Here is a 22,973-nt window from a genome sequence, read left to right as displayed (position 1 = left end):
TCTCCAGAACACCAAACAAACCCCACTTCATTCACACCCTGCACCACATGCCAGAAAAGAAGCATTGTTAGCCCCTTCTAACGGGTAACTGAGGCACGGAGAGACGTGTGCATCTGCTTGCAGCCCCGAAGACAACAGACAACCATGTTGGGACCAGCCTTTCCTCATGTTGTCCTAAACCCCTGATATTTGCTGGGGTGAACCAGCAGTTTACCAGGTAACCGTGGTACCTGAAAGGCTCTCTGCTCGCCGGGGTGGAACAGTACAACCACGCCAGCGTCAAAGTATTTGTGCAGCCAGGACTGAGCTCACGTCCCAGCCAAAGCACCACAGCCCCGCTCCTCCTTCTGCTCCTTATCTCCCCACGTACCAGCCATGCTCCAGACTCCCAGGCATCTCCCACACAGCAGCTCTCCCTCCTCCAGACCTCCCAGGAACAAATGAGTGGACAACCCTTTCCTGCACCGCTCCTCTCTCCCCCGAGCTCACTCCAAGATAATAAAGACCCCCGCTTGGCTGTGGAAAGCATGCAAGCACTTGCTAGGACATATCTACGGTGCCCGGTACAGGCTGAGACGGGGATCTCACCATTTTCAGTTTGTGCTGCTGTAGGATCTCGTCCAGGTTCTGCCTCTTCTTGTAGTTGAAGTAGAAGTTTTTGCACTGCGACACTGTCTTGGAGCCCACCATCCTGGCAATGGCCGACCAGTTCCGCCCATGCTCAAGCAGACCTGTGGTTGGAGGAGGGAGAAAGGAGAAAGGTTTAACACCAGATACGCTCGCACAAGGACAGCATTATCCACACAGGATGGGAAACATCCTCCGTGCAAGCCAAACTCCACAGGAACAATACGGTCACTAGCACCCGTCTGAATGGCTTCCCAGGCCAGAGGATGACCTACGAGAGCTGTTTTTCTTTCCAAGGGGAAAAAAGGCACTGGAACAAAATACGTCTCCCACAGCCACGTCTCGGCCAGCCACCAAGCAGTCAGGAGGGCGAGCGGTGCTCCCTTCCCTCCGGGATGGCTGCAGGAGGTGTTGGCACGCCCAGGAGAGCTCGGGACGGCAGCTCTCAGTCTCTACCATGAAGCAAAGGCTCTTCCCACCCTCCTGTGCCCCAGTGATGATTTTGACCAGGGTGACAAGGCAGTTCAGGGGGCTGGAGTACGGAGTCCTGTTACGGATGGGGAGGAAGAACCCAGGCAGGGAAGCCCAGGTGATGTCCTGGGCTGGGAAGAGGTGTGCCGGTGGATTAGCGCTGATCAGAGGCTCACGAGCAAAAGCAGCTTCCTAGGTCAGGCTGGCAATCCCGACCAGATGATGCCACCCAAACACTGGGCTCCTGCCAGTGCTGGGCCACGGAGGAGGAGGGGAAGGAGGAGAAGAAAGGAGCAAGTCAGCACCCCATGTCCTTGTGGTCTCTGTAGGGGTGTCTGGGCATCCCCAGTCCCGCAGCTGGAGGTGGGAGTCACAACAGCAGCCCAGGCGTGGGCGCAGCGGCACCCTAGTCCCTCCATCCCAGGCTCCTGGAGGTGACCCAGGCGAGGACCATCCAGGCTTTCTGGGAAATAAAGCCTCGCTGCCTGCAATCCTTCCCGGTGTGCGGCTGGTCCCTCCTGTGGGGCCTGGTGGGGCCGGAGCTGCCACCAGCCTGCAGGACACTGCCAGCCCAGCTGGGTCATGCTGGTCCGGCTGGCTCCTGGCTGCCCACATGATGCCACCATCCGGCCAACAGCTCCCTTGGTCCTCCCCTGCACCTTGTTTGGGGCGCAGCACAGAGAGACTACAAGCCCAGGGGCACGGTCCTGTCACAAAAAGTGACTCAAGTTGAAAACCAGCAGGGAACGAACCTGCTAAGAGCATCTTCCTCTTTTGTTAGGGGTTTTTCTGCCCAGAAGCCACCGACCACAGAGCCTGGGAACAGGCGCTGCCCGGGCATCTCCGTCAGCCATCCCCAATCCCCTCCCTGGCTGCTCTGACGCCCCGGGGCTCAGGACTGAAGCGAGTCCCACGGTGGGGCTCCCATGCGTGGTTCTGCTTGTGCTTGGGAGCCGCGGCAGCTGCGCCCCAGCCCCGCTGCCAGCCTTCAGCCAGGCTGCTGCCATGTGTCACCTCCGAGCCCCAGCCCGGAGCTAAGTGCCAGCCCAGCCTCTGCTTCAGCCCAACAACAAACCCCCGCCCCGGGACGGACTGTTCTCAATGAGGGCCCGACGGACGCACCCCCAGCCAGGATCCCTGTGCCTGTGCAAGGGGAGGGCACAGCATGGGTGCTCTGGGTATGTCTGCATTGAATAGATAGCACCACCTACCCCAGGAGAGATTAAATCCCCCTCCCTGCTTCCCAGGTCCTGGAGAAAACCAGCAGTACCCAGCATAGCAGGAGTTAATGTCCAGCTGGTGCCTGTATCCTGCCCTGTCCCAGCACCAGGGCTTATCAAATTGCATGTAAGAGGCAGGCATCACACGGCGCTGAGCACCACAAAAGGCCACGGCAAGCCAAGAAACAAGTTTGAGCTTTAACTCTGCAACTCCCAGACTTGCTTCAGCCAAACCCACGACCTCCATCACCCCGCTGGCAGGCTGGGACTTATTAAAATAATAATAAATCAAAAAAAAGGGATGTCCGGCCACCAACCGCGAGAGATAACGAGTCGGGGCGGGAGTCCTCCCCCCCGCATTTGCTGAAGGCTGCAGGGGAAAACAGGACAGTCCCCTGTGTCACAACCCATCCCCTGTGTCACAACCCATCGCTGCCATCCAAAGCAAACAAGCGGCTCGGCCCCCTTTGCTCAGTGCTGCGCTGGTGGCCCCGCACCATGTGTGACAGCCGGGACTGGAGCCGTTTGCTGCGCCCCGGGCAAAGCCCCGAAACACAAACACCGGCAGCGGCGTGCCGTGAGCTCCGGCGCTTCGGCGGGCGAGATGCCGTGCCATCCGGCGGGACCCAGCACGGCAGAGCCCAGGACCGGGGGCGTGATGGATACCAGTTCAAGTGGCTTCCAGCACGGCACGATCTTTGCCAGCTGCGGGCGACGCCAGCTCCCGGCTGCCCTTTTGCCTGCCCAGGCTCGCTATGCCCCTGCCCACTGCAGGGCTGGGGGCCGGGGGTGCTGCCGGAGGAGCGGGCAGCTGGCCGGGCAGGTGGCCGCATCCGTGCCGGGCTCATGGGGAGGAAGCTGCCTGCAGCCCCTGCCTGTGGGACCCAGCAGGGAGCTCAGCCGCTCTTCTCTTTACATTAAAACCACAGCAAAACAGCAACACCTGCTTCCCCACGCTGTAATCATCTGCACGCTTGGAGAAGGGACCAGCCAGGTCACCCCAGGATGTGCCGGTAAGCCCTCAGCTCGCTGGGCACCCCAGCTCGACGAGCTCCGCCAGCACAGCAGCCCCCAGCCCCTGCGCCCCCCCAGCCTCCACCCTGCACTCCCCGGCACACCTCGGCGCCACGCAGCCCTTCGTTCTGCAGCACAACTGAAACTATGACTAACTGAGTTATCGGATCTCAACGAAAGCTCCGCTCCTTGGCTTGGGGCGGGGGCTCTGGAGGAAGGGTCTGCCCGCAGGCACGCAGCTACACGCAACCCTAAGGTTAACCCCATCCTTTGGACCCCAATGTCGGACTTACGTGCTCCAAGTCCGGCTCCGGCAGGCAGGGAACGTGCCCGGAGCGTGCAGCGGGTGGGCTGGGAAGGATGCGGGCGTTGGGGCACTTCTTCAAAGCCCCCCCGGGCACGGCAGCCCGCTGCGAAGCGCTGCGAGTGCTCCGCTCACACCCTCCCCACGCATTTTGCTTTCGCTCCCTCGCGGCAGTCGGAGACAGAGAAGAAAGCAAAGCCGGTTCCTTAAATCCTGGGGGCGAGAGGATTTCAGAGCCATGGGCGGCCGAGAGCGGCGAGCGAGCGGGCACCAAGGCTGGAAACCAGGTCACAGGCGGGAGACTCCTGACCCCGATGCCAGAAGTTGGTGGGAACACATGCTCCGGCCCCAGCGCTCTTCCCTCCGGCGAGGCTGGCGAGCGAACGGCGTCCTCCGCACTCCTCCCGCTCGCTTGCCGGAGCTTTCCAGCCGGCTGCAGTCGCGGCAGTTAAGGTGGATGGAAGCGCCTCCAGTATTTTCTCCCCTACCTCACCCCCTCGCTCAGCAGCTCGGGGCTACGGGGAAGCTGTGCAGTTTCAGGAGGTGCCCGATGTTGCCAAGAAAAAATAATAATTTAAAAAGAAAAAAAAAAAAAAAGGCAGGAGAAAGGCAAAGGGGAGGGAGCAGCCGACTGCACGCCGCAGCTCCGCTCCTGCCAGCCCAGGGACGGGGAGCCGGTGCCGTCGGTATGTGGCGGAGCAACGAGCGAGCTCTAATCTGTTCCTCTGGCTGACCCGGGGCTCGTTGCATCTGAATGTGACCTCTAGACAGAGCATTAATAACGAACGTGGCGCTGACCCAAGCTGACAAGGGGTGCGGCCGCTTGGCACCCGCTCCCGCCCTCCCTCTCTCACTTTCTGTCTCCCTCGCTCTCGTCTGAATGTCAGCGGCAGGGGGAGGGATCCAGGAAAACAAAGCTTGGCTAATAGTTTCCTCTGCTCTCAAGTGAATCAAAGGCGCTTTTCTTTGGGGAGGTGCGCGCCAGCGAGCCCAGCGTCGCACCGGTGGGATGCCGTGGCACCCCGGCACACCTCAGCCCTGTGGCCGCTGTCCCGGCGGAGGAGGGATGGGGAGAGGTTGGGCATCGGTCTCAGCATGGGCGGACCGGGGCCTCTGCTCCGGTACCAGTGAGTGGAGGCTGGAAGGAAGAGGAGCCCGGAGAGCATGGTAGCGTGCACTCGGCATTTTGGAGGGTGGAGAAGAAACCCGGAGGGGCAGCACGGCGGGAGAGGGCCGTCAGCTTGCACCCCCTCAGCTCCCGGCAGCTGCGGGTTTTTACCGGAGCCGTTCCAAGGCTCTCCGGCACAGCCGCCCTGCTCCACCCAGGGCTCGGCGAGGGTGGAGGGAGCCTGTAAAAGGGTCCCTTAACGGGAGCTCGCGTGGATTAACAGATCAAGGTTACAGGGGAAAAACTAAGTGATCTCATCCCTCTACGCCCGATGGTACCTGGTGCAATCCTCCAGCCCCTCTCTCACCCAGGCACCCTCTTGGGAGCGGGGATGGAGGCAGTTCTGGCTATGGCACAGCTAAAACTGCAACCCTATCCCAGAGAAAGACCGGCGCTACGGAGCCAGCGACACCACCCAAGGCATCCCGAAAGTGTGGCCGGCACCGCTGAGCTGAATTAGCGCATCGCAGCCTCGCTCTCCCCTGCCAATCTCGGAGCGGTTTCCAACGCGGGGGAGAACCGAAGCACAAGGAAGGTGAGTAACTTCTCCAGGGCCACGGAGCCAGTGGGTGGCAGAGCCGAGTGAGTGCTGGGCTCCTGAAGCTGCACCAAGGAAAGCAGGGGGGACAGCGCGCGGGGGGCGAGCCCATGTCCCCGCAGATGCCAGGGGCATTGCTGGAGGGACCCTTGCTCAGGCAGCCGGCTCGGTGGGCTCTCAACACGGCGGCGGGTGATGGGCTCCCTGCCTTGGGAAGGCGACATTGGAACCAGCCTGCTGTGCTCCCGATGGACCTCTCCTTCAGTGGCGAGATCAAGTGCATCGCTGATGTGCCCCACAGCTATGAGGGAGCTTGCACTGAAACTCCCCAGCAGCTTTCACACCCATCACTCCATCTCTCCGGAGGGAGGCAGCGCCACCAAACAAGGCATGGGTAGGGAGTCAGCACCTCCAGCCAGCTCAGCTCTAGTGCCATCTCCCTGCTCCACCAGCCCTGGCTGGGGACCCTCAGCTCTCTGGTTTCCCCTTCGGAGAAGCTGGTTGCTAGACTTTTGCACTGACCCGCTGCAAAAACATCAAGCCCTGTGCCCTGACCACAGGAACCTGCCCCGGCTCTCTCCCTCCTACCACAACCCTCCTTTTGTGCCGTGTCCCCATCCTTTGACCCTGGGAGGGGACAGGAAGCCTGCCCCTGGGACACCTGCTCCCGGTCAGGTGCCATCCCCTCCGGTCCAGCCAAGGACACCCGAGTCTCCAGTGCAAGGCAGCAAGTGCACGTGGAGCAGCCGCTCCCAGTGGGCTCAGCTCTCTCCCTTCACCTGGTTTGGATATTATTCCTGCTCCCTTATTGTTGAAAAAATAACGCTCAAAATTAACATGCAGGCTGTAAATTATAGTAATTACCCAGCAGTTCCCCCTGACAGGCCTTTTGTGTTTCATTCACTGAGCAAATCCTCACAGTTTGCTCCTACACGCTCGAGAAACGTTCAGCCAACAGTGGCAGAAAGCGCGGCTCCGGGCGGCACGGTGGTCAGCAGCACTACGGGCACTATCCCAGGGGTAACACCTCGGCTGAAGGGCAGGAAAGCCCCAGCCTGGGATGGTGGGGATGGGATCGCAACCAATCACAGCCTCTTCCATGGCAAGTGTGGTCGATGCACGCCTTGGACGCAGTTTCGCCCTTGCGGCACCCTATCTGCCCTGTTCTGAAAATTTCCACTATGCTGCTTCACACAAACTTCATGGCAAACACACCATGCTCGGAGCGTGCAGATGCTGGTGCTCTGGCCACCATGGTGGGCGCCAGGGATGGGCAGGCTGGGCTGTCCTCGCTCTGAGCATCCCTTGCACCCAGCCTGGATGGAGGACAGCCAGGTAGGGGACCCCAAGGCACATCCCACCCCAGATCTGGCGAGAGGGACAACAGGCAGCGACCAGCACGGGCTGCAAACGAGCTTCTCCAGCCCACATTTACTACCACCAGCAGGTTTTTACAGCAGTAAATATCTCTGATGGAGGGGAGAAGGCTCCGGTATGAGCACAGGGAGGAAGCCAACCCTTGTAGGAGAAACAGCTGCCCTGCCAGGAAGAAGCGATGGAGGAAAATGCAAAGACCCACACAGACCTACCTCTCCCCACCATCCACCTAGCGTTAGAAGTAACAGCGCAAACCCAAACTAGGGTTGGAGGTGTGCACACTCGTGCGTGGTTTTACACACCCGCTCGGGCTCCAGAAGGATCCTGTACAGCGAGACAGCACGCTGAAAGGCAGCTGTGTTCAAAAGGTGATGGGAGATAGCTGGCTTCTGCCATGGGCTTTCATGTCAGTGGGTTTGGCTGTCTGTTAATTTGAAGAAATCAGGATTTTTAAAAAAATTCCACTTTTAGTTTTGTGAACAGAATGGGACTGGGGAAAAAAATGGTTCAGGTCAGTCCAAAACTTGTCTTACTTTCTGAGCTGGTTGTTGGCAGAACTGAAAATCAGCCCTTGAAAGAATACCTTCTGTATCCAAGGAAATATTTTACATCTACCCAAAATGAACTACTCAGGAGTCTTCATGGGTTATTTTACTCTCTGCCATAAGCTGTTTGCATTCGTGCCCAACCCCCCCTTTGCCTCATCATGCTGACTCCATCCTGCAGCCTCTCCAGCTCCTCGGCCTGGGACAAGGCATAAAGAGCCACAGGTTGGCTCTCCCCTGGGGGCGAAGAGCCAAGAGCCTCGGCAAGGCGTGGGAGGACCTCAGGTGAGCAAGAAACTGCCATTTCCATGCCACCTCTTTTCAAAGAACAAAACCACTTGTTAGACGCCGGGGGAAAACCCAGAGCCAGGCGAGAACAGATACCAGACTTTAAAGACTAACAAAGATCGCGCCAAAACCTCCCGGTTCATCAAGTTCAGCTCCAGCGTTATCGCAGCTGCTCTGCAGCACTGGGCACTGGCAGCGAACCTCGGCCGAGGGGCTGGGGGACAATAAACCCACCCGGCCGCTCCAGGTCGGTGCTCATCCACTGCTCACAAACTCCCTTCCAGCCTACCTTTAACTCCTGCCTGCATGGGCTCCTGCCTGCGGGTCCCCCAAAGGCAGGAGCTGCCTAAACATTGCCTTTTAAGGAGCAGCCCCGTCCCGCTGCCAAAAGCCTCCACGCCCTGCCCGACGGCAAAGCCAGGCAGAGCAGCGGGTGCTGCCCGCTCCCCGGCTTCGGAACGGAAGGGGGGAATCCTCGAGCAATTCCAATTAATCAAAACCTCCTGCTTTTAGGATCACAGCCACGGTGCAAGGAGGAAATATCAGAAAAACATGCTCCCCTGTCATTATACCAATCTCTGCACATTTTGACAGACTAGTGAATCAAAGTTTATTGTGTAATAAAAGTGTCATTAAGCAAGAACTTTCCTCTTGCTAGGTTTTCGTTCCCCTAGTTAACTTTAATAACACGGTACTCCCCTTTATGGTCTTTCCCGGCAGACACAGTCCTGCCTTCTCCTGCTTGGAAACTCTCCGTGTGACTCTGGAGCAGAGCAGACGACTTTGGCATCTCACTGTCCCAGGGCCGTTTCCTCTTACCTCCCTGAGCAGAAGCGACGTGGGGTTTCATGCCGCGCACAAAGAAGCTGGGGGTGGACGGCAAGGCCAGGCTGATCTCCCGGCCGGTGCGTGCTGGGAGCAGAGGTCACCATCCCCATCTGCCCAAGCACCCCAGGGTGTTAGGGCTGACTTTCTGTAGGACTCACATCTCACTTGCTTAACTTCCCGCACCAGCTGGCTGCGGGCTCAGACTGGTACCAGTACCAGGGAAGAGTGCAGCTGGGGCGGCTGAGTCCTGCTTATGGTGAGGAGAACAGTGCCCGTGTCTCCGAGCCCACCCTGAGCTGGGTGCCCGCTGTCTCCTCCGCCCCTGCCCAGCTGTGCCGGCAGGAGGCTCTGCCGCTGCCTCCTCCGGCCTCTGAGGTTACCTCCGGAGTTTTGCAGTCGCTGCAAGTCGGAAACCCCCACTGCTCCGGTCCCTGGAAATGCCAAACAGAGCCAGTTCGAAGCATTAAAGCGGCTGCTTCCTGGCAAAGGGGAATTTGGCTTCTCTGTAGAAGTCTGGTGTTGCAATCTTAGTTTCCCAGGTTGTAACGGAGGGGAAAACATCAGCAATTGGGCTTTACACCAGCAAATCTCCCTGCCTCCTCCTGGCCCCTGGGCTGGAATAACGCTACGTGCTCCCACGCTTCATCCTTCCTCCACGCAGGCTTTGGCAGCCGGTTTTAAGACTCCTTAAGCGCACCTCCAGCATCCAGCGTAAAACGGCAAGAGGCTCTTTTTAACAACCAGATGCAATCTCCAAAACAAAGCAGCGCTCGGAAAAGATCCCTCCAATGACCCTCCCCTGCTCAGCACCTGCTCGCCCCATTACCTGGCCCCGGGCCAGTTTGCCTGATTAAAGTCTATCTATTAAGTTTTGCGTCTACAGAGAGCCCCGCTCAGCAACGCGCAGGATTGGCACTGGGTTGTAAAGAGGGTTGGAACAGCTTAAAGGCGAGTGAGCCAAACACTTTGGGATATTCACAGGCAAAGTAATCCAAGTCCACAGCTCCCGTCGGCACCTGGGCAGCCAGCGCTCCAGAACGGGTAATCACCATCCCGGCAGCAGGTGCATTTTCCAAGCAGTCTCGAACCCGCTAACACGCCTGTTTGCGTTTGCCATCCCCAAACGGCACTCATTTCCATTTTAATTTCCCATTTACAATCCTCACCGGGCCAGAAGAGTCGGCAGCCATGCAAGCGGGACGCACGGGCTGGGGACGTGAGCTCGACAGCCCATCGACAGGACGTGACTTTGGTAAAAAAATTGAACCAGCAAAAGAGCTGGCGCAGGAGCGGCACGAGGAGGGGAAGTGGCAAGAAGGGCTGTGCTACACTCAGCACTTTTTAAAAACAGTCTCAGCAAATCTCTGAATCAGCTCCAGGATGTTAAGTCACCCCACGCTGCCCACAGCCCCAGCTCTCGCGAGCTCCCCGACTCGTGGCTGTGGCACACCGGGGTTCGCTGTCCTCTCCCTAAAATCCAGAGCTGCAAACGCAGGCAGACACTCCCAGCGTGTCTGGAACAGATCGCACTGATAGCATGAACCTCCGGAGAGCGGGGCGAAGCTACGCCTCACGCTACAGGCACCAGAAGCTGCAAAAAGCAACAGGCGAAGCGCGTTCCCCATTTCCTACGGCTGGCTCCTGCCTTGTGGGACACACGTGGGCTTCGGCTGCAGCCCAGACATCCCCAGTGTTGGCACAGCTCCCACGCACCCTGCGCCACCACCACCCCCAAAACCCCTTCTGAGGCTCGCTGGGAACAAACCAGCAGCGGGACGGGCAGAATCCAGCCCCACAGCTCAGGGCCCACCACGCTGCACCGACTTCGGCGGTCAGACACTGTCCGCGCCCAACTGCTGGGTTAGCTCCGGCAGAGCTGACAGGAGAAAGAAAATGAGCAGCTCACCTTTTTTAGCCGTCTCCATCTCTTCTTCGGTCCAGCGAGAGCTTTCATTCATCTCCAGAGAAGCTGGGAAGAAGGAAGGAAAGGAGAGCAGTCAGCTGTGAGTGGGACGCAGCAAGCCCAGAAGGTCCAGAGGAGATGCCCAAACGCCCAAACCCCATCCCGCAGCCTGTTCCCCAGAGGCACGACAAAACCCTGTGCGGTGCAAAAGTGCTCCTGCAGGGAAGGCTGTCGCGGTGTGGGCTCTCCAGGCTTTTCCATGCCACAGTAACCCATGCACAGCATCCCCCACCGGGATGCATCTCGGTGATGCAAAATTCCTACTTTAGGCCTGGAAGCGAAGCCAGATGGCTTGAGGGTGGCAGCAGATTTCCTGCTGATTTGATGCCACGCACTCTGGCCCACCGACAACAGGTACTTAAGATGGAGCCGACTTCGGCTGTGTGCTTTGGAGGTGGCAGACGCAGGGTGGGACCGTCACCCTCGGAGGAGACGGAGAAACAGCGTCACCTTGGCGGTGACTTTGGCCGACCGCATCCGTCAGGGGAGTCGGCCATGCCTGACCGCAGGCTCCCTCAGTGCCATCCCTGGGCTCTCGGACATCTCGGAGCCACTTCCAGCAACGTCGGGGGCTTGCCTGGAGCAGAGCCCGTTACAGGGGGATGTGCTGCTCCAGACAGGAGAGGTGGACAGGGGTGTGAGCACCTGATACTCCCCCTCTCTCCCACCCCAGGCATGGTGCTGGGGACACCAAAGTCCTGCATAAAGCCTCCACTATGCAACAGTCCCGCTGGCAGCCTGGCACTAGAGCAAACCCTACAATAACAAACCAGGGTGTGAGTCAGAGGCAAAAAACAACTCGGTAAGGAAACAGATTTCCGGCTCAGGCTGCCAAGGGGTTATTACTCTAAACAACAGGCAAAGCATTATTTCAACAGTGATGAGAGATGTTTTGACAGTGTCCTTTTAAAATGGAAAACAGGCTGGTAGGTTCAGGAGAAAGGATATGGGAGAGGAGAGAAGGACGTATCTTCCAAGAAGCTCTACAAGAAACTGAGACCCCATGGGAGGACAACACGGGCTCCCACGCCCATGGCATCGGGCAGGGGAATCTCCTTCACAGCTGGCTGAGTACGACTGCAGGTGTCACCTCCTGGAAGTCAGCGCAGGTCACCGCCTCCCCCAGAAAAACTGTCCCCGCCCCAAGATGCCGGCCAAGAGGGAGGGAAATCGATACCTCGACGCTCCCCCCCGGCTGTGGGCAGCGCCGGGGCCACGACGCTCATTTACGCAAAAGCGAGTGTCCCCGACGCGCTGCGCGTGGCCCTTCGCTCAGCTTGAGGGCGGCTGTTATTGTATGGTAAAGAAATGTCAAAGAAACAGCCCTTTTGGTTTGATTAATGGTATTTACTGAGGTTGCGCAGTTATGAAACAGATGCCTACGGGGAGCTCCGGCACGCTGCAGTTAAACCACAATACGGTTTTGTGTTGTTTTTTAATGTTCAGTTGGTATTTAAAATGCAATAACTTTCTTAGCCAGCCTAAATTAAAGCACTATTGGAGAGACATAAAGTGAAACCAGTTACTCAGATATGTCACTAGAATCGATCCATTCCCTTTTCCCAATTTAACACGGTCTAAAGTCTTTTCTCTATGTTCGCAGTAAAGTTTATCAAGGACTCTGAGATGCTGAGATTAAAAAAAATCCCATCTAAGTTACTGGCATTATCTGCTGCTGCTTCTTTGCAGCATTGCTTAACAAGTTTGAGAGGGAGAGCAGGGCTCTGTTGTGCCGGGAACTATTTATATCGCCCATATGAAAACAGACCGCTCACAATCAAGGCTTCAGCCAGTTGTCAGCGGAGGAACAGGGAGGCGAAACACCTCCGGGTGATTTATAGCACATGGAACAGAACAAGCAAGAAACCGCAGAGCAAGGAAACCGAAAGGAGTCACCCTGCTTTTATTTTTACCTGCCTTAGGTAGCACAGTAATAATTTTGTACTTGGTAGAGTAGAAAATATAGGAAAATCAGCCAAATTCCTTGATGTGTTGGCTTCTTTATGTCAATACAAGAGCATTTTCCTAGGGTGACCACTACTGGTGCTGCAGATACAAGAGGCAGATGCAGCGTGGGGCTGCGGACGCTGCCGTGAATTCCTGTCAAGCCCAAGACAGGCGCGGGGGCATCGCGGGGCTCTGGCCTGGGTGCCACGTTTCGGGCGGCACGCTGTGCCTCATCCACCTCGCTCTGAAGCTGCTCCCAGCCTCTGCCCGCTGTGCTCAGCCACCCTGCAGCCTTGCACAGGCAGGATGGGAAGGAAAATACTGACCACCACACCTGGCTGGCTACTGATGGGGGACCAGCACAGGAAATGCTGCTTTTTGGGCAAAACAAGCACAACCTGAGCTGCACAGCGTGACTGCAGCCAGGGTAGCTGCTCCTGAGCAGCAGTAACCCACTGCCTCCTCGCCACGTTCTTCAGCTGCAGAGATGAGGATGAGACCAGCCTGATTCCCAAGGCCAGGGGGGTCACAGACCCCACAGGCTGCAGCTGCTCAGGCTCCAGGCAAATTTGGAAACAGAGAGGGCAGGAGAACTGGCAGAGGCCCAGGCAAGCCCAGGAGGACAGAGCAGGCTGCTGTGCAGAGCTTGAGGGTACTCGAAGCCTGAGCTGCCGCAGAGGGGAACACAACTCCGGGTGCGGGAGGTGCACGAGCCCTGCATGAACCCAGCCAACGTGCTGCTAAAAATGATGGCTTCCCTTTTTGTCTTTTGCAATACTTTCCCTCTGAGGCACTAAAGCCCACTAACGCTCAGCCAGGACAACCCAGGCTGGCAAATGCTTCTGGTTCACCCAGGCAAACCACACTGGGTAATTAGCGGGACAGAGAAACCTCACTGCTGCCCCCCAAAAAGGAGGATTTCAGGAAGGAAAACCCTCCTCTGGGAGCAGCGAGCAGAGCAGAGTGATGGCCCATCCCAGCAGAGGAGATACCCCAAAAGCCCTGCCAAGGTCCCCCCCATCCCCACATGCGCTGCTACCCACCCAGCTCCGCGCTCTGCTGCGGGGTGGCCGCCTCCTCGTTGTTGGCTTCGTTGGCCATGGAGCGGGTGATGCGGCCCTTGCGCCTGCCCTGGCTGTTGGCGGTTTTACGACCTTTGGAGGTGACGGTTTCTTTCTCATCGTTGTCTTCCCCGGATGTGTCGTCGTTCTTGTCTCTGCAGAAACAGGGAGGGAAGAAAAAACGTGGTTGGGTTTGTCTGATTTTTAGGTCAAGCAATTATTTCTCTGCACGTGTCTGGGAATTTTTTTATTTTTTTCTGTTGGTCTTTTGGGGGGGCAGGTCTGCATTTTTTTTTGCACACGCAGGCTGTTTTCCTGGCTGGGAGCGGGCTGGATTGGCGGTGGGGTGATCTGCGGTGGGGTTTTCTTTCTGCAGCTGGCTGCAGCTCCACCACCAAGTGCACGCAGAGACCTGACGGAGACAGGTTTAATACCAGACCATTCAAATTCATCCCTGCCTCCTCCTCATTTATCTTCCTGAAAGGGACCTGCTGGTAAATGTCTTTGCAGCCTAGATATAATGAAGCCAGATGTTCTTTTAAACCAAGTATTAAGCCCATTACAGATAGCTAGCGGTCTGCGTGCCAACCTTTCCCCGCCACGGCTCTGCCGCTCCCCGTTCGGTGTGAGGGAGGCAGGGCTGGCTGAAGCCCTTCATCTGGGAGTGCTCACGTTGACATCAATAACGCTAAAGGTGAAGTGCCACGCTCGGCTGCACCCGGATTGCTCCTCTGACTCCCAGAGGCTCTCGCAACAACAAAACAAGCTGGAGGATCAGAGGGGCTTTGCGGGTCGATTTGGTTTATATATAAAAAAAAAAAGCCTATCAGAGTTGTTTTCCCAGTTTGGGAGCAGCAGGGAAGAAGAATGACAAGGAGAGCAGGCTCTGCGCTTCCCTCCCTGTGGAGGAGGTGAGGTAGGTGCACGTGGTCCTGCACAGGGTCAGGCAGCCCTGGACCACGTCCTGTCCCACCGCTGCATCCCACCACCGCATCCCACCGCTGCAGCCCCAGCCCGATGCCCAGCCCTCGCTGGAGACGGAGGCAAGCCAGGCAGGGAGTTGTCCTTACTTTGTCAGTTCTTCTTTGTCGTTCTCTGTTTCCTGCTTGTCTTCCTCCTTCTCTCCCTCCTTCTCCTTTTCTTTCTCTTTTTCATCTTTCTCTTCTTGGCTGCTCCGGGGCATTTGCTGCTGCTGCTGCAAAACAAGGGACATAAAACAAAACAACCCCTCAGTGCCGGAGCGGATACATCGCAGCACCTGGGCCAACCTAAACAAACGCGGCGAAACAATGCTGGGGGGCAAGCGGCCAAGAGGAAAAGGCACTGCAGGCAGAGGGTACAGGCAGGGCGCTTACAGAGGCCACGGGGGCTGAAAGCTTTCCGGGGAGATCAGAAGTAATTTGGGATCAGACGCGGAAGCTGTGCTCCAGCTTCCACTCCAGGCAGCGGGACAGCCCCTGCGGCTGGGGGCTGCAGACAGCGAGCAGGGGACCCAGCACAGGGGGAGCCAGGGAGGTGAGAACAACCCCCCCTGTTCCCTACAGATGACAGCTTAGCAATATCGGTCACGATTTGCAGCCACGCGGATGCATTTTGCTGGAGCACGAAAGAGACGGGGGCACCAGAAATGCCCCAAGGCTCAGCGATACCAACGCTCTAATCTTTTTCCCAAGCATCTGACACAGCCCACGGGGAAGGTTTATAGCCCCATGTCACTGAGGGGGGAAGATGCCCGGCTCCCCGCCCGCTCCGCACCGCCTGGCCCTCTCGGTGGAGGCCGTGCACCCAACCACCCCAACGCTGCTCCTGTCGCTCGGACTGAAGGCGCCGCAGTACCCGAGGGAGGGACACAGTGATTATAATAGCTCTGGATTTTGTTTCAACAGCTGCAGGAAGGAGGATGCTGGGGAGGCCTGGTTCCCCTGACCTCCCTTCCCTCTGGCGACCGGCAAACGAGAGGCATTTCATAGAGAAATAGAAATTAAGATACGGAAATGATTTATTAAACCATCCTGCTCCTGGTTAATGCAAGGCTGGTTGCTCCAGGAAACCCACCCAGGCTCGCCCAGCCCCTGCCCAAGCTGCAGGGCTTCCACCACCCCTCGGGAAAGGGTTCGGTGACGTAACGGCAGAGGGAAATTGCCTTAAAGGGGATTTATCAGCAGAAAGTATGATCCCAGGTGGCCTGGTCTGGCCGGCACACAGCCATTCAGCAAGTGCATACAAGATGTCCCTGTGTCACTCAGGCCCGTGGGACTGGCCTGTCCCCAGTCAGCAGGAACTGGGAGGCTGCCTCGAACATTGGTGTCCCTGTCGCAGCGGCGCTGAGTGAGAGCTACATTCCCTGGCCCCACAGGCTGGTGCTAAAATGAGAAGAGTGGAGCTGTCAAAACACGCTTTGGAGCAGTTTAGTAAGAAAGCTGCTGATTCTTTCAGGCCCTGGTTCAACACAAGTCCTTAAAACACAGGCACTGCCATCACCAAAACCCTGCAGACTTTCAGTTCCTCCTTGTATGGGGGGAGGCAGCTGTGCCACCAGGACCCCCGCTTGGCAGCGCACTCCCGGCAAGCCTGGCCAGCCCCTGCGGCACCTCCACGCCAGCACACACGCCGAACACACCCATAACACAGCTGCTCACGCCCTCGCTGTGCTACTGGGAACGGCTCAGTGGGATGCAACGTGGGGGTGATCTGGGGAAGGGGAGTTAGGGAACCGGTGGGATGAGCGCTCAGTCGCTCAATATTTTCCAGTGTCCATAAATCTCTAAGGTTTGGGGAACGGGCTGCCTCCTGCAGCAACTGGCTAAGGAACAGCGTCGTACCCAGCATGCCAGGCACTGCCCTTGCTACCCCCCAAACCTAGGGAAAAGGAGGGGGGCAGTCAGCAAGTCTGCTGGGGCTGGGAGGTGGGCAAGCCTGGGCTGGCGGCAGAGGAGCAAGGGGCATCCGTCATGCGCCATTCAGCACTGCCCTGAACTCTCTGACTCCCTGAGTCACGCCAAACCCCAAGCACGGGTTCAGCCCAGGCAAATACCCACGAAGTGAGGGCTGTGGCATCCAAGGGCCGGGCAAGGAGCAGGGCAGGCTCTGCCCCAGCCCTGGCCATCACCACCCACCCACGTTCCCTTCACCAAGCGCTTTGGCAAGGGAGCAGAGCCCAGATGAGTTTCACAGTATTTCTATGATCCTTTCGTGAATGTTTTCTTTTGGGGGATGTGGGAAACCCTGCATCCTGGAAATCGCAGCTCCCTGGGGTGTAAACCCAGCTCTCCTCTAGCCATAAACCCCACTGTAACCACATGAGTCTCTGTCCTAGCATCAGGCTGGTGCAGGCTCCCAAAGGAAGCTTCAGCATCATCTCGTCTCCACGCTTGTTTGAACCAGGGGGCTGTCACCCCAAGCAGCCATCGCAGCTTTTCCTCAGAGGAACAGGCTGGGGTGATGCTAACGAGGTTTCTGCATCAGCCTGCAAAAGCAGGGGTGGAAAGGCACGGAGAGGCACGAGCGGCCACGGCGGCTCACGCTGCAATGCAGCTGCTTCCCCGGAGAGGCGCCTGCCGAGCTCCAGCATGACAAGGACGGGTAAACCCTGCTGGCCTGGCTTCAGTGGACCACCGTGCATCCCTCTCCTCCCAGAGGTTTCAAGCCCAGCCTGGTAGAACATCAGTTTAGGGCTTCTCCCACCGCAGAGGAGCATCTCGATCCAAGGATGCCCTCTAGTGATTGCCCTGGTCCAGCCACAGCAGGGTGCCCGATGCCAGGAGCCAGTCAGGTGGGTGCAGCGCACAGCGGGTGGGGATGGCCCTCACCTGCCAGCCCTCTCCTGCTGGGCTGAAATGCATAAATTGGGCAGCATCGTCACCATGAGGCCACAGTGGGAAAAACTGTCCCCAGCTCTACCCGTGGTTGTGTTCATATCTTCATCTGAAGGCGGCTCCTAGCCAAATACTGCCTTCCACCCTGGCAAGCATGTGGTGATGGCTTATCTCCTGTGCTAGGGTACAGCTGCACAGCAGGGCACCCCCAAACACCCCGAGAAGCACCTCCAGGGACGGCCACGCTCATGAACACCACCTTACATCCCACACTGGGGTACGTGCTGGGCTGGAGGCTGCAGGGCTGGCTAAAGCACCCAGAGCCCTCGGTGGAAGGCAGGGGGGAGCAGGCAACCTGGGGGTCCCAAATGAAGCCATGTAAGAGCTCAGCTACAAACGGTGCACGGAGAAAGGAGGTGGGACACCCCCCTGGGGACCGAGCACAGCAGCCACCTCAGCCCATCCATGCTACATGCTCTACCCGAAACCTCAGACCGGTCGGCATCGGAGCCGGACCACGGCACGGCACAGTGCCGGGAAGCCACAGCTGGGAACTCGCAAGCCGCCTGGTGCCCCCCTCCTGGCTGCCCCCGCGGTGCACAGGGAGGCTATTCTTAGCGCTGGACGCGGACCAGCTCTGGATGATTCAAGGGACGGGACGCCATCCCAAAGTGTGACAGGCCAGGAAATGCTTCCCCAATTACCCGCCAATGTTTCCCTCTGATTCACACTGCCCCAGTTAGAGGTGGACTGGCAGGTGGGTCAGCTCTTTGCGGACACGCCAAAGGCCGGCCCCAAAACTGCTCGGCTTCCGGCAAGCTCAAACCTCTCTCCACCTACACCCCTGCCCTCCTGGGGGCGAGGCACCCCACCTCCCAGAGGCAAAGCAGGGATGGGCTCCCCACCTTACCCAGGCGGAGTAAGAAGGTGAAGGGATGTGCCCAAGGGCAGGGAAGATGCCTGTGGCAGAGGACAGGACTGTCCCTCCCTCCCAGGTCGATGCTCTAACCGCAGGACCGCCCTTCCTCCTCAGCATCGCTGCTGCTTGGTTTTGCTGCCAACACATCCTGTTTATTTAAAAAGGCCCCAGGACAAAATCACACGCGGGATGCGCGAGTGAGAGGCCGATCCTGCTCTGAGTCCATGGGGACGGGTGGCCTCTTTCCCCGTGCGCTCCCCGTGCTCCGGCGTGAGCTGCTCCGTAATTACAACCATCTGCTCACCTCTACCCCAATTTCCCACCGGCCCCGGAGCAGCTGGAGACGAGCGGAGCGCTGCCAGCCCTCCCGGGAACACCGCGTGTGCTGCCGGCCGCCCCCTCGCCAGGGCCCGTGGGCAGGCGCGCATGTTCGCCCCAGCACCCGGCTCCCCTCCGGAGTGAGTGACACGGCTCACCCTGCCCAGCCAGTTCCATCGGGCTGGCACGTCACGGGGATTTCAGCTGCTCTAAAGCTCTGGCTCCAAGCACGCTTTCGGGGGACGCCAGCTTTCAGGTAGGTCCTGGACACCGAAACACTGGCCCTGCTGAGAACCAACCAACTCGCTGCATGTCCTGGCAGCAGGTCTGGCTTGGAGAAAGCCCTGGCGAGGAAGAGGTGCAGCTCCTCCCACTCTGTTTACTTCCTCCACCGAGGCACTGCCTGCTTCTGGAAGCAGGACGGGAGAGCAGGAGGAGGTGGGGGAAACAGCTCCCTACCTTCGCCCTCCCCAGCCCCTCCGGAGACGCCTGCCGCCTTGGCACAGAGACGGTGAAACCAGCCAGAAACCCCTTCTCAGCCGGTGGCGCCTCCTTCGCCTCTGAAGCGCCCTGCTCGCACGCTCACCCTGAGCTCCGGACCCGCATCTCCCCCCAAATCACTCACCTCCCCGCTCCCCGGCTCCCGTGAGCGGCCAGTCCCCGACAGCCCCATCGCCGTCTCCCAGCCCCTGCTCACCGCCCAGCCATCCGGGCGCGCTGTGCCTTACATTCTCCGGCTCTGAAGGCTTCCTGACGATTTGCATAGTTAAGCCGTAAACTAACCACAACATTCCTCTTATGATTTTGCAATCTGCTGGAATAACGTGGTCGCTCTAAGTCGAGTCGATGAATCATCATCTATAAACCACAGCTCTCGTCACCGGGGCTCTCAGTGCTGGCTGCAGCCAGCGTGATTAATCCACCAGGATGCCAAGCTTAACCTACGGCGCAGGGCTATTTATTTTCCAAATTTGCAAACCTCCGGAAAAAAGACTGCTCCGGCCTTCCCCATCCCCTCCGCGGTGAGATGTGCCGGGCTGCGGCAGGGGACTGGGGACCACACCAGAGCCCCACGCAGAAACCTCCCTCGCTGCCCGCAGGGCATCCCAGCATTAACCGCTGGACCGTGCACCTTGCAACTGAGGCGCCCCCGCCCTCTCCCAGTCCCCCCTCCCTCCCTGCTCTGCAGCACCCTCAAAATACGCACCAAAACACCACTGTGGCCAGCAGAGCTTGGTTCCCTAGCCCTGGTCCTGCTGGGGACAGGGACAGGCACGGCCACCAGTTCACAGCAGCCTTCGCCGTGACGTTTAGCTGAGCTCATCCCTGGGAGGCCCGTTGGTGCCCCAGGACCAACAGCTCCTGCCACCCCTGGCCACACCGCTTGTTGGTGGATGTGCTGGTGGGGAACCAGCTCGACCACAGTGATGGTGCTGTGCGAGAGCCTGTCCCTAAACCCAAGTGCCGGCTAGGGGTGACATCTCCTCTCTCTCACGGCAGGTTTCGAGGGTGGACTGGTTGCACAGGGGATGCCATTTGGCTGCCAGCAGGTGCATCACCTCCCATTGCGGTCATTTCGGTACCCTGCGCTCTTATAGAAGATGAACACACCACGGAAACCACCAACTCATGTTTGCTCCTTATGTCAGGAGGGAGCAAACCACTACCTTCTGCACTCTTGTGCAGAGGGAGCTATGAGGCACCTCATTTCGGTGCTGCTCAAGCTCATCCCCAGGCACCGCAGGCAGCGAGCTCCAGGTTTTTTGCTCAAAGATGGTTTTGCAGCCCTTGCCACAGGCTCGCTGCGGCAGCACCGCGATGTGTGCCAACCCTCTTCCCCACCACATCACACCAAAGTCTGCCTCAACAGGGCCTCTGAAGGGAGCTGCACCCCACCGGCATGAGCTCCATCCCCGCCGGCAGCCGGGAGCGCCTGCTCGGCCGTGCCGCCTCTCCCGTGTGCAGGGCGCTGGCTCCTTGCTTCTCCCGCGGGTGACTTCAGATCAATGGCATTTACGATGTTCTCCAGGGGCACTCGGCTGCGGAGCAGGCTCAGGCCGAGGTCATTGCATGCAATCAGGGAGTTGCAAATTAAAACCAGCTTGAGATAAGCCGAAGACAAAAGGCCTAACCTCCGCTGGCCAGGAACACCTGGGGTTTGCTTTGCTGCTTCTCCAAGAGCCCCAGCACGCCTGCAATGGCCGTGTACACGCATGGGTGCCTGCTGGCACCACCCTGAATGGCCCACGGGGTCGGTACTGGCACCCCGGGACAGGATGCTCTTTGTGGCACCACCAGCGGGACTTGGCACTCGGCTCCCGATTCCCTCCCCAGCCCCGTGCAACGCTGTGCAGAGCATCCCTGCCAGGAGCAGGGCTGGCACCACGCAGCCGTGGCTCGGGAGCATCCTCTCTCCTCCACCACCCACATCCATCCTTCCACCTGCTTTCAAACTCTCCCTCTGGCAGGTCGCACCAGCAAGCACCAGGGCAGGGACTTCCCTACTGAGCACCCACGGCGCCAGCCTCCCCTTTAGCCACCAACGCTGCCCAGATGCCCAAGGTCTCGCCTGGACCATCCTTCCCTGTTTGCCAACGTCATAGCAGAGGTCGAGGCGCACGTGGCCGCTGCAAACAGTGCTCCCCCCATGTCCCTACCCATCCCTCAGTGGCAGGCTGGACACGGAGCACAGGGAGGACGGATTAGAAATACATGTACGTATCCTGTAGCTGACTCCCAGGGCCCGGAGCTTCTGGTCCGATGGTCTGGAACGCCTCAGCCCTCGCTGCCACCCACCGCCACACAGCCTGGCTTCTCATGACCGCACACGGCACCCTCCGCTCATGGAAGAAACCACAAAGCAAAACAAGCCGCTGCCAAATCAACAAGGAGAGAAAGAGGAATGTCTGCTGGCGACTTGGCTTTGATCGCTCACGTCCCGGGGCTGGGTTTGATGCTGTTGGCTGCGGAAGCAAGGTGTAAAATCAAAGGGCCTTGATAAGGAGAACGATAACGAGCGTGGGGCTCGCTCAGTTCAGCTCCAACCGCCACGGCCCTGAGCTGTGCTGCTCCTCCACTGGTAAACAACAAACTCTGCAAGACAGCAAGCATCACGTGGCAGAGATGGAAAACGCCGGTGCCATGCCCAGCATCCCGGGAGGCACTGAACGGGCTCCACGCGTGCTCGCCAGCACAGCTCTCCAGCTCCGGCACTGCAGGTCACAAAACGTGGCCAGTGCCAGCAGCAAAGCACCGGCAGCCGCGGCTGGGCTGCCCTGCTGTGGGAAAGCCCTGTGCCGTCTCCCAGGCCGCTGGTCCTGGGGGCGAGCAGCGTGCTGGGGACGAGGAGGGGGGCCCGTTGCGGCACTGCAGAGATGCCAGATCCCGCGGCATCACTCGCCAGACCACGGCACGACCGCATCCGGTGCGTGCACCCGAGCACGGGCTCATCTTGGGCAGCACCGGGAGCCTGCTGGGCACGGCAGCATTTTCGGCACAGGCCCCTGTGCAGCTCAGCCCAGCAGAGCGGCCACTGACGCCTTCTCACCGCTCGCTCTTTGATCTTGGTGAAGCACAGAAGTGACTTTTACAGGACTCTGCTTGCTCGGATCCCTCCTTAAATCACTGAGGGCTTTTCCATAAGAGGAAATGTTTCTTTTCTGGGTCGCTGCTGAGTTTTTTAAGAAGTGATTTGATTGCTTGCGAAGGGAAAATGTCCTGAGGGGAAGACAGCGTAACGTTTGGAAGCGGTGGAGATGAGCCCCCGCTCTGTCCCAGGCAGGGAACACGTGTTTTCTCTTCCCTGTGGTTTGCTCTACCCCACTATCCCCTGCTTGCAGGCCCCCAGCCACATGTCAACCCCGCTCCGAGCACAGCCAACAGAGGAAGGTGCCAGGTTGGCGGCTTGCAGGATGCAGAGCAGCATCCGTGCATGCTGCAGACACACCGTGGGCAAAACGAGCCCCGTATCCTCATAGAAGCAGCCTTCACTGGGATTTTCAGCTGTGCCTGCTTTAGAAAGCAACTTAGCAATGATGCAACCTATTTCCCATCCGTTCCCAGTCAAACCTGGATCACAACAACAGATAAAACGACTCATCCCAAAACCCAACCGCTTCTACCACTCCCTGTCTCACGGGAAGATGCTGCAGGTCCCCCGCTGGGATTGGTAATGCCCAGCCTGGATCCCAAAAGCCCGTCCTGAGCAGTACTCACGTGGGTGCAGGCGTGGTGGAGCACTCGCCAGGAGGATGCATCAACCTGCTGCTGGAGAAACACGAGTTCGGACCCGGGGGCCAACCAGAATGGAGGGGTTCACGTCACTTTTAAGCGGCTATTTTATTCTCGCTAACGGCAGACGGGCTCAAGCTGCACGGGAGAGGCTGGCTGTGGTGGCCAAAGGGTCCATCACCAAGTGGTCCATCAGCAGCCCATGCTGGTGCTAGCCTGGAGGGAAGCGGCTGTGTGTCCCTGCCTGCCGGTGCCCGTCCCCACTCCGAGCCCGCAGGTCTCCCTGCCGTTCCTGCGCCGCCAGCAGCCCGTGAGGCCGCGCTGGGACCCGGAGACCGAG

At 58.7% G+C, this 22,973-nt stretch overlaps 1 protein-coding gene across 4 annotated transcripts in view; it reads right to left on the bottom strand.

Annotated features, from left to right (window-relative positions):
* NCOR2 (nuclear receptor corepressor 2) overlaps positions 1-22,973 on the bottom strand; it is a 177,893-nt gene that overhangs the window by 48,770 nt on the left and 106,150 nt on the right. For 3 of the 4 annotated variants that reach the window (XM_086474356.1, XM_086474359.1, XM_086474357.1), the window contains 4 exons: positions 14,422-14,546; positions 13,334-13,506; positions 10,287-10,349; positions 589-731 (listed from right to left, as the gene is read on the bottom strand). In XM_086474356.1, the coding sequence (XP_086330482.1) occupies positions 589-731; positions 10,287-10,349; positions 13,334-13,506; positions 14,422-14,546 (504 nt within the window). The remainder of the gene's footprint in view (positions 1-588; positions 732-10,286; positions 10,350-13,333; positions 13,507-14,421; positions 14,547-22,973) is intronic. The other variant, XM_086474358.1, reaches the window with a different exon arrangement.

The sequence above is a fragment of the Leptosomus discolor genome, chromosome 16, assembly GCF_034619465.1.
Source record: "Leptosomus discolor isolate bLepDis1 chromosome 16, bLepDis1.hap2, whole genome shotgun sequence".
Classification (NCBI taxonomy): Eukaryota; Metazoa; Chordata; class Aves; order Leptosomiformes; family Leptosomidae; genus Leptosomus; species Leptosomus discolor.
Note: the sequence above shows the minus strand (reverse complement) of the source record. Positions and strands in the feature narration are given on the sequence as shown.